This window comes from Oculina patagonica, chromosome 8 (assembly GCF_052425735.1).
Source record: "Oculina patagonica isolate OP01 chromosome 8, crgOcupat, whole genome shotgun sequence".
Lineage (NCBI taxonomy): Eukaryota > Metazoa > Cnidaria > Anthozoa > Scleractinia > Oculinidae > Oculina > Oculina patagonica.
In genome coordinates, this window is record NC_135765.1 from 9,788,203 (window position 1) to 9,802,055 (window position 13,853).

The following is a 13,853-nucleotide window of genomic DNA, read 5'->3' on the forward strand; positions in this document are numbered from 1 at the left end:
ACATTTTTAAATTAATTTGCAAATTTTAGTCTAGCAGGTTCTTAAAAGAAACCTTTTTAGCCTCAAATTTGGAAACAGGTTTTTATTTTGCTCAAATTGATTAAAAATGTTTACTTTTGGCAAAAAAGTTTGAACAAAGCATTACTGTGCCATATTCTTAATGATTATTGCTTCATTTTTACATAAGCAGTTATGTCGTATGCAAATTTTATACAAGGAATAGGCCGAATACCACTAAAATCTCTATAACAATATTGAAAGTTTTTCTTCAGAAATTAAGAACCTATTAAGAACCTTATTAGCCTAAATTTGTGTTAATAACCCTTTATGTAAAAACCTGTTTAGGCTAACCTGAAAAATAATAGGTTCTTACTCGTGGGTTTTTACTGTATGCCAACCCTTGAGGACATACAACAGAATGATTTATTTTTAGCAAGAATTAATTAAATTAAATTTTAATAGTAGAGTCGTCTGTAAAGTATAACGCTATAATTACCCCTTGAAATAGTAAGCCCAACACTAAAGGCACACTAAAACATCACAATATTCCGCTTAGATCATAAGCATGCGTAAAAAAGCGGGAAAACCAGAATTTCTGGCATCTAATTTTCCCAGAGTCCGTCCTGGCAACCTCCCGCGGACCGAGAAGCCGGCAGACTCTGGTATCGAGATTGCGTTTTAGTGATACATAATGTCATTATCGGAAACTACACTGACAATCAATTTCTGTAGGCTCATAATCTGATCTTTTGTATTTAGAGAGAAAATATTTTAAGAGTGATAAATGATAATATTTTACGCAGATTTGACTTTGAATTATATCAACAACCGCATTTAAAAGGATGTTTTTCTCTGATTCTTATAGTTCTACCAAAAAACTGCGGGGAAGCATTTAAAGGTTCAGCTGGAAGGCGATCTTAAAAGGGGATTTACCGCTGGATAGGGAATATGGTTTTGGGGGCCTTGTCATACGTACAGTTGTCTTTTGTCTTATCTATAGTAGCTAGCATTTTTATATTGTATATATTTTAATTAATTTAGATTTTAGTTTTTAATTTCGTGAAATAACTGTAAACTAGCCGTAAAGCTAAGATTATTTCAAGCTAATAAAGTATCTATCTATCATCTATCTATCTTTCATTGATGTCTAAAATAGCACAAGCTTGAGTAGATTAGGAAAATAATTAATTTTGTGTTATCAGGAGCGAACTCCGGGTGTTTTATTGGTTAAGAAAAAATTGATTCTTAAATTCGGTTGTAAGCCTAAGTTAAGAAATGTTACTTAAAAGTTATATGTTTAAATAATTAGTTTTTGAACCAAACGGAAATAAATAAAATCATCAACATGTGGCAGTCCTACTGTGTCATTCCTCCTCCTTCCTTGAATATGGAGAATTAATGTTCTTTACGGAACGAAGAAAGGGATTAAACAGTCGTCAAAGTGATGTTTCGTGACATGACTCTGACATCGATCGAATGACGGTGCTTTACTCTACGCTAATTGTGATCTTTGATGCCAATCAATCAATATAGACCCAAGCAGAGAAAAAAAGGGTGCACTTGCGTACTCGGCTATTGCCTTGCTAGAAAACCGTTTCGCATCTCTCCTCGTTGTCTCTGAACAAGTTGCGGGGAAATCACCTTTGATGCAGCGAACATGTTAGCCTGAATTTCAGAAGTCCTTCTCTGGTCGCTTACTCCCGAGAAGGTGACGTCACTACACTTTACTTTAATTCATGCGGAAAAGTTTCTATCCAGGCCATCACTTTGTGAAAGTAAAATCGCTGCAATAAAGGAATAAAGGTTACGGAATTGTTTTAATAGTAAACTGACATGAAATGCATGAGATTGTAATCAACTGCGTGTTATTTTATTTATTACATACGTATTGAGATTTACCCACTGAAAAGCCGCTAAGTAAATTTTCGTTCGCAAACCGATGTAAACCAATCAAATGGTGCGTATCGCTTTTTTCACGTGTGAGGAAAATGATGCGTCCAATCAGAAGCCGCGTACCATGTTTTTTGACGTGTGAGACGTACCAAGTTGAAGTTTTCATTCAAGGCTGATTGGCGGCGTTTCGCACATAAGCCATTTCTTGGCGTAGCTAAAAAGCCATTTTTTTTACAATTATAATTCCAACGTTTACCTTGAAAGTTTCTCGGTATTCCTAAGAAAACGCAAGTGAACAGCCCACGGTTCTTCGGCAGAAGAATACGTCGAAGGTCAGGAAAACAAGAACACACAAGATAAAAGCAAAGCGGACGTGAAACTATTAGATGAGTATTTTTGACAAGCGAAGGACACGACGAGCGAAAGAACACAATCCCTTTAGAAGAACTGAATCTTGCAGATTATCTGCTTCAGCAGACTTGAACGATCAAAACAAAAAGAACAGAAAAAAGACAAAGTAAATAAAATAAAAATAAAGAAAAAATAAAAAGCTGCTGGACGTGCCGTTGACCGATGAAGACTTTAAACTGCTTTACCCTGTTTACGAAAATAACTCGCTTGGTTTGTTAGAATACCTTCAACTGAATTGTTCATTAAATGGGGCGTTCAGTGACTTCAATGACAATCTCAGTACGTATATAACAAGCACATTACCACATGGAAAGTGCTTTGTACGGTTTACGCACTCGTTGGTTTGTATCAGAAATCTCACTCGTTCGTTACGCTCACTCGTTCGATTTCTAATACCTCACCAACTCGTGCGTTAATACCGTGCGCGATCACCTTCCATTAAGTATTCTATATATACTGATCATTGTATACACATACGCGGTGTCAATCTTCCCCCAAACCATAATGTAAGGAGGAGGAAAAATTATGACTCCCAAATCAATGAACATGGAAAATCTTTATTAGAACTCTGTAAAACATGTGATCTGAGAATCGTGAATGGCAGAACGTCGGGAGACTCTTTCGGAAGAATAACTTATCACTCTCCAAAAGGAATCAGCACGGTAGACTATTTTATTGCTAGTCATAAAATGCTAAATTTGATCAACCATTTTATATTAAAAGAACCTACCATTTTTTCAGATCATTCGCAACTCATATGCTGGCTAAACCTTCAACAACCAGCATCTGCCGAAACTGCTTGTCGTCCAAATTAAAAACCTTCAATATTCCAAAACAGGGATCAATCCTCCCAAGAAAAATTTCCGTGATGCCTTAAAATGTCTATCTAACTATCAAACTTTGAGAAGACTAACTTTGCTTCTGACAGCAAAGGAGTCGACTTAGCAGCAGAACAATTTACTAAAATTATCTCTGACACATGTTTGCACTCTCTCAAAGTATCTTGCCCAAAAAAGAAACCAAAGAAACACAAATTATGGTCTGACAAAGACTGTGCACTTCTGCGAAAGAATCTCAGTATGCTCTCTAATAAAAAGCATGGAAATCCTTACGATGCAAATCTTCGACATACTTATCATACCACTCGCAAAGCCTTTAAGAAATTGATTAACTGCAAAAAATCAAAACATCTAAATTCCCAAATTAATGACCTGGTTAATCATAAAGACAGTCGTAAATTTTGGGATAACCTCAAATTACTAAAAGATGGTCAAAATACTTCGTCTACTAATCATGAGATTCCCGTTGACAAGCTGCATAGTCATTTAAACGATTTACACTTTTCTATAAACCTTTCATCTTTATCGCATGGCCATAATACCTTAGAGGAGGACATTTCCATCTTAGAAGAAGCAAAAGCCACCCATAGTTATTTAAATAACACTCTTTCACCTGCTGAAATAGAATCTTTAACAAAATTACCTCGATCAAAGAAAGCCCCTGGTCCTGACAAGATCCGCAATGAAATGTTAAAGGCTGGAATACAATATTTTAAAACCGCCCTTTGTAAATTTTTAAATCCCATTCTTCAGAGTGGTTTTTCCCTAGTTCTTGGTGCGGAGGAGTAATAACTCCAATTTACAAATCGGGAAATAAAAACGACAGGGGAATCAACTACAGGGTAATATGCATAAGTAGCTGCCTCGGAAAATTTTTCACCTCGGTTCTCAATGCCAGGCTGAAAAAACACTTAATTTAACAAAATAGATTACATCAAGCTCAAACAGGTTTCTTACTAAATCTGCGCACATCAGATCACATTTTTACTCTAAGAGCATTGGTCGACAAGTACGTCAGTCACAATACAAAAGGCAAATTGTGCCGACTTGCTTTATAAATTTCAGAAAGTTTTTGATTCAGTTTGGCATGATGGTCTATTCGACAAACTTTTACATTTTAAGATAGGTGGAAAATTCTACGATTTGATTAAAAACCTTTATTCAAAAACCAAATGTTCTATTAAATATGCTGATCAAAGGACTGAATTTTTTGACTACCAGAAGGGTGTACGACATGTTATTCAATTTGTACTTAAATAAAATCCCTTTTTACTAGACCGAGAAGACACAGATCCAATGAGACTACCTATAACGGCTCCAACTTGAGCTGTTTACTTGAAAGGGACAGTGAAGGTGTTGGTATTACTTAGAAATCCACTAATAGTGGCCTGGCATTGCTAAAATGTACTGTACTAGTCATGAAAATTGTCAAAAGCTGGTTTGGCCACGGATGGATACGCCAGTAGTGGGTGGCCTAAAACTTTGAAAACGTCGGGCCGACGTTTTCAAATTTGACAGTAGAAAATCAATTATAAACCATTGATTACATTTAATCACACCTTGTAGAATGAATTTATACTTTTCTTTGTTGTTCAAAGGTTATTTTATGGATCACTTAGTTCACCCTTATAATTCTATCAGTTAACACAAAAACGTATAAAAATTCTCGTGATATTGCCCCTTAAAGCGGACGACTTAGTTTTAGTCTCTCATTCAGCTAAAGGTCTACAGAAGGCACTTTCCATTCTCGCAAAATATTGTAATGATTCGCCGCTCTCCTTCAATCCAAAGAAAGCAAATGTTGTAATTTTCTCAAAAGAAATAAAAAAAATCTTCACTCGACAAACATTATTTTCACGTGTGAGGAAAATTAAGATAATGGCCGAGGATCTGAGAGATCTGAGAGAGGCTGGAGACGAGATCAGTGGAGCAGACGCAGAGATCTGGATCGAGATAGATCGCGGGAGAGAGACTGGGAACAGGACAAAGAAATCAGTAAAGAAATCTTTCAATCATTCGAGAACCGTACGGAGCATGCGCAAAATGCTTTGGCAAAAAGGAAACAACATGGCGTCGCTTGTGGAGTTGAATGTACAAAATGAATTCGCTGTTGGTTATTGCCGTTTATTTGCCGTTAGAATTATTTTGTGTCAGTTCTGAGACAATCAAGACTAATGGAATGAAGGATCAGCTTTGTTTTAGGTTAGTAGAGCAGTTAAAAATTTAAGTGAGCAAGGAGCGAGTGGCATGTTTCGGAACAAGTTTCTGAAAATACTGCATGGGCTGAGATTTTCCCAGTCGAGTGTTATCTCATCTTCACGCCGGCAAAAGAAAATATTTCTATCGCGATTCTCCTTCACTTATGTAGAAAATCAGTAACAGCGTCGAAGTGTTTCACGACTGCCTCTGTCAAGGCCCGAAACTTCTGTATTTGTCAAGTAGGCTTGAACTTAACTTTATTAAAGTTTACATTTATAGACAGTACCTGTCTCAAGTTCTGTGTCTTTATACAAGCTTAGTTTGCGCATGAAACATCGAAGTTATTTTTAGGAATTCATCTACTGATTGAATGTTTAATGGAAGCATTTATTTCTAGAACCGAATATTGCATATAAAATGCCAAGTTGTCCAAGTTGCTTTCAGTTGAAAGTCGAATTTCAAAGCATTTTTCATTATGTCCATGCAAATGGGCCCACAGGAGAGCAAACGTTTTCAAAGATAATCCTAAAGAGATTAAGATATTTGATTTCGATTTTTCTTTCTTTCCCCTTTGCCGGTTCAAGATAAAGCAAAAGTAAAGGCAAAAAAATCAAAAAAGAATAAATTTCTTCACTTATATTTAAATAATAATAATTGCAGAGGGTTTGACTTCAATTACCTAAACTGTGCAATCTGAAGTGCCTTGCTTACACACACAGAAACCGTTGATTATGTTTTGGGTAAATACTTCAGTTGAACAGGGTCAGAGGGATCACAATTTACAGCAAATAAAGGTGGTAAAGTAAATGCTTGTCTTGCTGGAAACACTTCAGCACTGGAAAAATGATAAATTTACCCATCAACAATAGAATGGCTGTTGCAAACAAGTACCATACTTAATTTTCTCTCCCAGGGCTTATTTCACATCTCCAATTGAGCTACTCATGGGGATGCACCCCTTGCTGGTAATAAAATACTACAATATTATTATTGCAATACTGTTTTCCCCCACCCTAAAAATGCAAATCTATCATCTATCACTATTTCTTAGGAGACAGTGTGATCGAGTGGTTCTTGGCACTGGTGTGAAATTCAGAGATCCCAGGTCAAAACCCTCTACTCAGCAACCAGCTGCATTTGTTGTCGGTTGTCCTGAGATCAAATCCTTGGTCATGCTTTGTATATTGAGAACTGGTCTGCCTCCTGCTAGTTGGAATTTTTAACTGTTATGTTCACTTAAAATTTTAGTTTCCCTTGAAGCTTAGTGCATGACCACTGTAAATAACTTTTTTTTTTACATTTGCATCTGAAACTTTTTCCTGGTCAGCAAGAAAATTATTCAACTGGATGCGAGTAGAAATTGATTTTTTTCTTTGGACAGGTAGGGCAGTTAAGAATCAACAGGTAAAGTTATTCTCAATAGGTTTTTTAAAGTGTCAGATCCCAATGCAGTGTCTCAATTACTGTATGTCTCTACCAGGGTACACACATGTACTTTTGACAAGCAGATCATTTACAAACACCACCATGGTATAGTTATTTTATTTGCAAAAGCATTTCAAGTAATGCACTGCCAAAAACAATTTAAGCCCCCTCAGAACTCAAGTTTTATTTTTTCTCAAGGAAATACAGCAAACCACAGTCCCTAAGTTTTAGGTGACTGACCATGACTGGAGCATTCCTACAACCAACCAACATCCTGCAAGTTTCAATTCTCACCCCACAGGTCTGATAGGCAAAATCTAAATGCAAGGTTACCCCACCAGCTTTCTCAATGAGCGCCACTATCAGGAAGACATGCTTAGTTCAAAAGCAAATAGTACAGAAAACTGCTGCAAACATTATCACTAAATCTTACAACACTAGTTGAACATGAAAAAATGACATTGTAACTGGTGAAAAACATTAAATAAAATAAAAAACTGGTAGGCTCTTGAAATTTTGATATATTTTATTTCGATATACTTCATTTCAGTTCCATGTTACTCTAAATATTATATTCAAATTCTAACTAGGCTCTGAGGCTTTGGGAAATAAAACAAAACAATTAAGTCATATCAAACTTTTTGCACTTTCTCAATAACAACTACGGTTTGACATAAGTTTTACAGAAAGAAACTGGTCAAATATGGCTACCCTTACCATCATGGCGTCTAGTTCAGAAATGAAGATCGTTCAGCTTATCCAGTGTATGAAACAATTACAAAAAAATATTCTGCTGTGGATTCGCTGCCTTCACTGTCTTCACTGGGATGTAAAAACGCAGTTGTGGTCCCGTTCGCCTGTTAGTGGGGTAAATTTCACCTGTGATATTTCTTTGACATCAAAATTTAGATAAAAAGTACTTAAACTCTCCTTTGGATGTTCAAACGTGGAAACAGTTCTCGCAACGTTTATGAACCTTCCCATCCGCCATAAACATCCGCCATTTTTTGTTTCAAATTAAACCAGTACTTAGTCTTACTCGGCCAAATTTCTTTGCTGGGGCAATCATCGAGACTCGGTTCCAGGCCTCGCTGCCAGCCCCCCCCCCCCCCCCCCCCCGGCACAAACCATGAAGCATCAGCTTCCTTAAGGTTACTCTTTTCAGCGCAAGATTTAGCGACTATTTAATTTAACGATTTCCCGAAAATTTTACAAAATTAGTAATATCGTGTAAACCAGTTGTTTATGAACAGATTGCTAAGATGGAAATAATTGTTCGGTAAAAGAACAAACTCACTTGAAATTGGACGAACATTTGCGTTGCCAGAATGAACGAGGGAGGTGGGGGTCGGTTAAATTAAACCATTATCAAATTTGACTGAGACAAAATTTAGCGATAACTAAATCTAGCGATTTTCGCACAACTTAGCTTGCTAACATCGCTAAAATTAGTAGCCGCTAACAATAATATGGTCTTGATGTACCACCAATTTCTCAAAACGTCAAATCAAACGAATATTTGTTTGTCTGTTAGGAGAATTACAGAGGGATCCTGATTTCTTGAAACTGCAAGGGAGACGAAACTTCGATTGAGAAATCGGGGAATTAGAAAAATCGAGGAAAAAAATTACAGTGTGAAATTGCCATTTCAGAGCTGTTTTGTTCGGTACAGGTTTAGGTTGGTAAAATTACAGTGTTCGACCATGTGAAGCAAATCTAAGAAAGTGACTTTTGGTTTGAGTTGTCGGAAGTTTACCCCCGCCTAGATTTGTTGTTTTTCTAGTAGCCGGGGCAAGCAATTTTAAAACCATAATTTTTTATAAAAAAAGAAACAAATAAAGTTCAAGTTCAAGTTTCGAGAAATCGAGGGTTCGTTAAATCGGAATTCCACTGAACTTTTCTAATCACGAGACGGCTTTTCTTATTTTCTTCCAGACTTTCGCCAAGCGTTGACAAAGACAACGACACAGTGATAAGAAGCGAAGACGGTAACCATCACCTTACGTCAACTGAAAAGTCACAGAATCGTAAGCGAAAACACCAGTCATCGGACAAGCACAAACATCGACGAAAGTCCAAGAAGAAACACAAACACCGCAGTGAACGCAAGAAGAAGAAAAAACGTCGCAGCTCAAGTGAAAGTGATTCTAGCAGTTCAGAGAGTGACAGCGAAGGGCAGTGATGATCCAATTCGGATAATTTGAAACATTATTGGTCACACCTTAGGGAAGTGTACTCCAGGAGGCACCTTCTTGTGTGGGGTAGGGGGGCTATACAAGATACCAACTGTCTGATTAGCCAAACGGACAAAATTTATTGGCCTCGAAATTTGATCTTTTAAGGTACATAAAGAGACCACCTGTCTTTTTGCAGAGTGGTGGGTCCTGTCTGAGTTCAATAGTTTTGACCATTTCCCTTATCCGTCGAGCGACTCATAAAGTGAGAAGAGTACGTCGTTATTAAGGTTGTCGTCATTAGTGTAGCTGTAAAGTGCCAGCACGCTAGGTTGTGAGGTGCATGGAATATAAACTTCTAGACCATGAAAAACAAATAATAACACATAGAAGTACTACTTAACAGCTTTTATTTGAATGGTCACACACTAGGGTTTCATCCACAGACTTCAAAGTTAGAACCACCTTGTACAGTATGTCTTGTACAGTGTAATCAATAGTACCACATGAAAGAACTGCCTAATGGCTTTTATTTGAATGGTCACACACTAGGGTTTCACCCAGACTATAAGTGAAAGCAACCTTTATTCCTTTAACAACATAACACATCAAAGTACTGCTCGATAGCTCTTACTTTAACAGTTACACGCAACTTACAACTTGTTTTTATTCGCACCCATTAAGGGTCTCATGCGAAGGCTTTAAAGTTTGAACTGTCTTGTACAGCGTAAAAAATAGTACTAGATGAAAGTACCACTCAATAGCTTTTAACTGAATGGTCGTACTCCAGGGTTTCATCACCAAAACTAAAAGTTAGCACCACCTTGTACGGCATAATTAACAGTAGCACATGAAAGTTCTGTTCAAAAGCTTTCATTTGAATGGTCACACTAAAGCTTCAAACACAGGTGTGAAATTTGTAATCACTGTTCAGCATAAACAGGGCTACATGAAACTACAGTCGAAGCTCTCTTAACGGACACTCTCCTAGGCGGACAGCTCTACTAACGGCCGCCTTGTTTGAAACCCCGTTGGAACTCCCATACAAACTCTGTATTTTTACATTCTCGTAAGCGGACATTCCCGTAGGCGGCCGCGGACACTTTCAGAGATCACGACTTAGGCTTTTTCTTTGTTTTTAAGCTCCCGCAAGCGGACATCCCAAAGAAAAACCTATTAACAACCTCTGTATCTTGCTTTTTTATCAATCAACTTCACATCACCGTTCGTCACAATGATTTTACAGTAATTACAGTACCATATTTCAGTGTTTGTTTTGTCGTCATCCACGACTGTCCGGTTATTGTTTGCTGTGCAAGCTCCCGTAAGCGGCCATCTATCCCCTACACCCCTAGTGGCCGCTTACGAGAACCATTATCGTAAGCGGCCAGCTCCAGTAACGGACACTATTTTCGCGTCCCGAGGATGTCCGCTTGCGAGAGCTTCGACTGTATCATTCATAGAAATACTATTCGTTTCATCCACAGACGTAAAACTTAGGATCACCTTGTTCAGCATAATAAACAACACCTCATGAAAGTACTGCTATGTAGCCTTTATTTGAATGGTCAGATTAGGGTTTCATCGACGTTTTCAGAAGTCAGAGCAACATTAATTGTCACTGGGCCCTGGTAGTAAGGGGGCCACTATAACTCGGCAAAATGTGAAGAATGATGCGTTCTCTTTCGGGGGTTGAAGCGGAATAATGAATATTGAATACTGGCTTAAAATTGTAAAGGAATATTGAATATTGGCTCAAAATTGTAAGGAATACTGAATTATTCAGTTTTTTAATCAAGAATATTGAATACTTGCAAAGAGAAAATAAGTTCTTCTCACCCTCTCTGTTTCCAAATGAGAATCGCAGGTGTTCTATATTTGCGATATTTGGCAGGCGCTCTGCCTCATGTTAAGCTTACAAAATTTGCCACGCGGACTACTCCCCAAGGGAGATATTTTCTTGTGACGTCACTTTCAAAGCACATGCTTCAGTTGACCGCTTTGGTTACGGTCTAAGAACTGTTCGGATTTGTAAAGATCGGAAAGCACAGGAAAGACCGGTAAGTAAAGCTTCTAAACTATTTTTAACTTGAACTGATTTCCAAACCATAAGCTTACAACAACGACGACAACAACAATATAAATCGAGAGTTCTTTATTCTAATCGATTTCTAAGTGTAGTGTTTGAAATCCAAGTAGATCCATGCATCTTCGCCATTTGACCGCTAATAAACTCATCCGAAACTCATGTTGACTTCAGTCTGCCAGCGAAACCAAATAACGCTGCAGACAAGAAGTCACAGTGAAAGGTGAAAAAGATAACTATTTTTCTGCAATTGAATGAACAATGATAGTTCAAAAGCCTCAAAGTCGATCTCAAAGTAGACTTGAATCGAACTCGAAAACTTTTGGCCCTTCAACTCTGCCAACTAACGAATCTAAACATTTTTATCCGTTTGTTAGCTCACATTGAAGCCCACAGATTCCACGTTGGAAAACAGAACACCACGGAAAAATGTTTTAATTGGCCTTATCACGCCATCTTGACAGGTAGGCAACACAGTTAGAAATCATAGTGTGTGTATGGAAATCCGACGGCAATATTTTTTTCAAAAATTGAATTCTGGACAACTTATGAATTGTAAAGTTAAAATGCTAGGCAAAAGTTTTTATTCACCAAGTTTGAAAGATGTAGCTTGGCTAGAAAGCGTTTAGTTACGTTTTTAATTTTCCATCCAGTTGGCTATATTTTCCCGCAAATTGACGCGGTTCGCGGGAAAAAAATTATGGGCAAATGTATGGAAAATTAAAAACGTAACTGAAGGCTTTCTAGACCAGCTACATATTTCAAACTTGGTCAATAAAAAGTATGTTTACTTTACGATTCATAAGTTGTCCAGAATTCAATTTTTGAGAAAAATATTTGCCATCGGATTCCCATACAAACACTATAATTTCTAACTGCGTTGCCTACCCGTCAAGATGGGGTCGGAAAAAAATTAGCCTTTTTTTAGCAATGAGTCACGTTAAGGAACTCGAATGTATCATTGTAGATACTTTTCTTGTAATGAGATAAAAATTCGCGGCGCATTAGAACCTTGGCTGCTTGGGCATGCAATGTTAATCTGTGTCTCGTTCTCCAGAGATGCCAGGAAAAAGGGAAAAAGTCATAAAAAGCAAAAAACCAAAGATCGTGAACATCATCGTCGTCATAGTCAACACGTTAAAAGGTATGCCTTTATAATACTTACAAAGTATGTGTTTTAGCAGAACGTTCACCTATTGAATTGTGACATTGTGCACTTGAAAATTTTATTTTTTAAAAAACTATTACAGGACCCAACGTCTTACACGTTTTTACTGTTATGAGACTGGTAGATCTTAAGAAGTCGTGAATGAATATAATATCGATAGAGCAGTACTAAACACTTCATATACTTTTAAGGGATGGGAATGAAGAACGACGAAAGCGATCATTGGCTAGCTCATCAAGCGAAGATGAATCAAAAGATGAACCAATGAGGAAAAAGAGCAAAAGAGCGGAATACTCGTCAAGTGAAGTGGAAAAGGAAAGGTACTTACGGATGTTTTACAAATCGTTTCGAAAACCCTGTGTTATAAAAACGTGGTTAATGAGAGATTTCAAGTCTTACTGGTGTGTTTAACTGAGGTTATAGGCATACTAGTATCTGACATTGAGCATGTCCCGAGATACCAACTAGTGGCCGATAGTGGCTGGTAGTTCGAATGAAAATGGAGACATGGATGGAGTAGTGAGCTCAGCAACGTTACACTCACCTCATGGCTTGGAAACGTTTGGCAGAACACTTTTCGTTTGCGACAGTGGAAATAAGGTCATTCGGATGATAACGAACGGGAAACCTTTCAAGAAGCTGTCAGATGTCTTTTATAAGTATGCTGAATTATTTAACCTTGATCACTACCGTGGCCCACCAAGATTTTCCTTTGATCAAGGAATATCGATCATTGACAATGTTGTTGCTTTTCTTTTGACCTGGGGAGAGGAAACACGTGAGCGAACGGGCCGTACAGCTACTCAAGGTCCCGACCAAATAATACCTCACTGTACAAGAAGGTCATTTCAACTGATTCATATATAGCAGCCTTGTGAAATTAATTAGCCTTTAATCGTTGAGAATTTTTTCTCCTTAATGCGGCAACAGGACTCGATGCCATCGCAACTCGAATACGGAATCCGGCGTGCCGCCTGTATAAGAGAGCTGGAAAAGAGAATGCACAGTGGTCATTTTTAATATTTCACTGGTCCCAAAAGGTTATTATCCTAACAAAGTGCTTAACACTCCTCCGCCCATTCCACAGGCAATTGTCGATGCAGTACAAAGTGATCTGCAAAATTTATCTCTTGAAGAGAAAAAAACTTTACGTGAATTAATTTGCCATTTCATTTGGACGAAGCGTTCGCCTGCATACCGTAAGAGTCAAGAGTAAAGAAGAAACCGGCCAGCTACCTTATTCTGTTAGGTGCACTAATTTCGACTTGATTGCACGAGTGATGATATTAAGGAGATAAACGCGATTTCGAACAAGTTTGTACAATGGCCTACAAAAGAACTTGTTATAAACATCGTGCAATACTTCATTGTTTTCCAGAGTATATAGACTCATTGGTTGGACCGCATTGTCGTCATTGTTTGTTTAATAAAGCTTTTCACTGAAACATGTTGCTTGGCTTATTTTTTGGGGGGTACTATTTTGCTAGTCAGCAAATAAAGAAGCCACATGCGTCTTACACTTTAGTCAAGGCCATTGAAGGTGTAACTAGAGGGAACCATTAAAAAAGCATGTAATAAGTGATGAACTAACACCTTCCAGAAGGATAGCAGCAGAACAATATGTCCAGTGTCCTGTGCACAACTTGTGAATTGGAATA

General features: G+C 37.7%; 1 protein-coding gene across 1 annotated transcript; it reads left to right on the top strand.

Annotated features, from left to right (window-relative positions):
* Positions 1 to 12,702: 12,702 nt before the first annotated feature.
* LOC144664135 (uncharacterized) lies at positions 12,703 to 13,595 on the top strand. The gene is made up of 2 exons (XM_078525256.1): positions 12,703 to 13,061; positions 13,358 to 13,595. Exons 1-2 carry the CDS (start codon positions 12,703 to 12,705, stop codon positions 13,491 to 13,493), a joined length of 495 nt encoding a protein of 164 aa, XP_078381382.1. The 3' UTR covers positions 13,494 to 13,595.
* Positions 13,596 to 13,853: the final 258 nt, after the last annotated feature.

Coding starts and splice junctions, on each gene's coding strand:
- LOC144664135 (XM_078525256.1), top strand. CDS start 12,703: ATGGATGGAGTAGTGAGCTCAGCAACGTTACACTCACCTCATGGCTTG. Junction 13,062..13,357: donor TTTCAACTGATTCATATATA/GCAGCCTTGTGA, acceptor CGTGAATTAATT/TGCCATTTCATTTGGACGAA.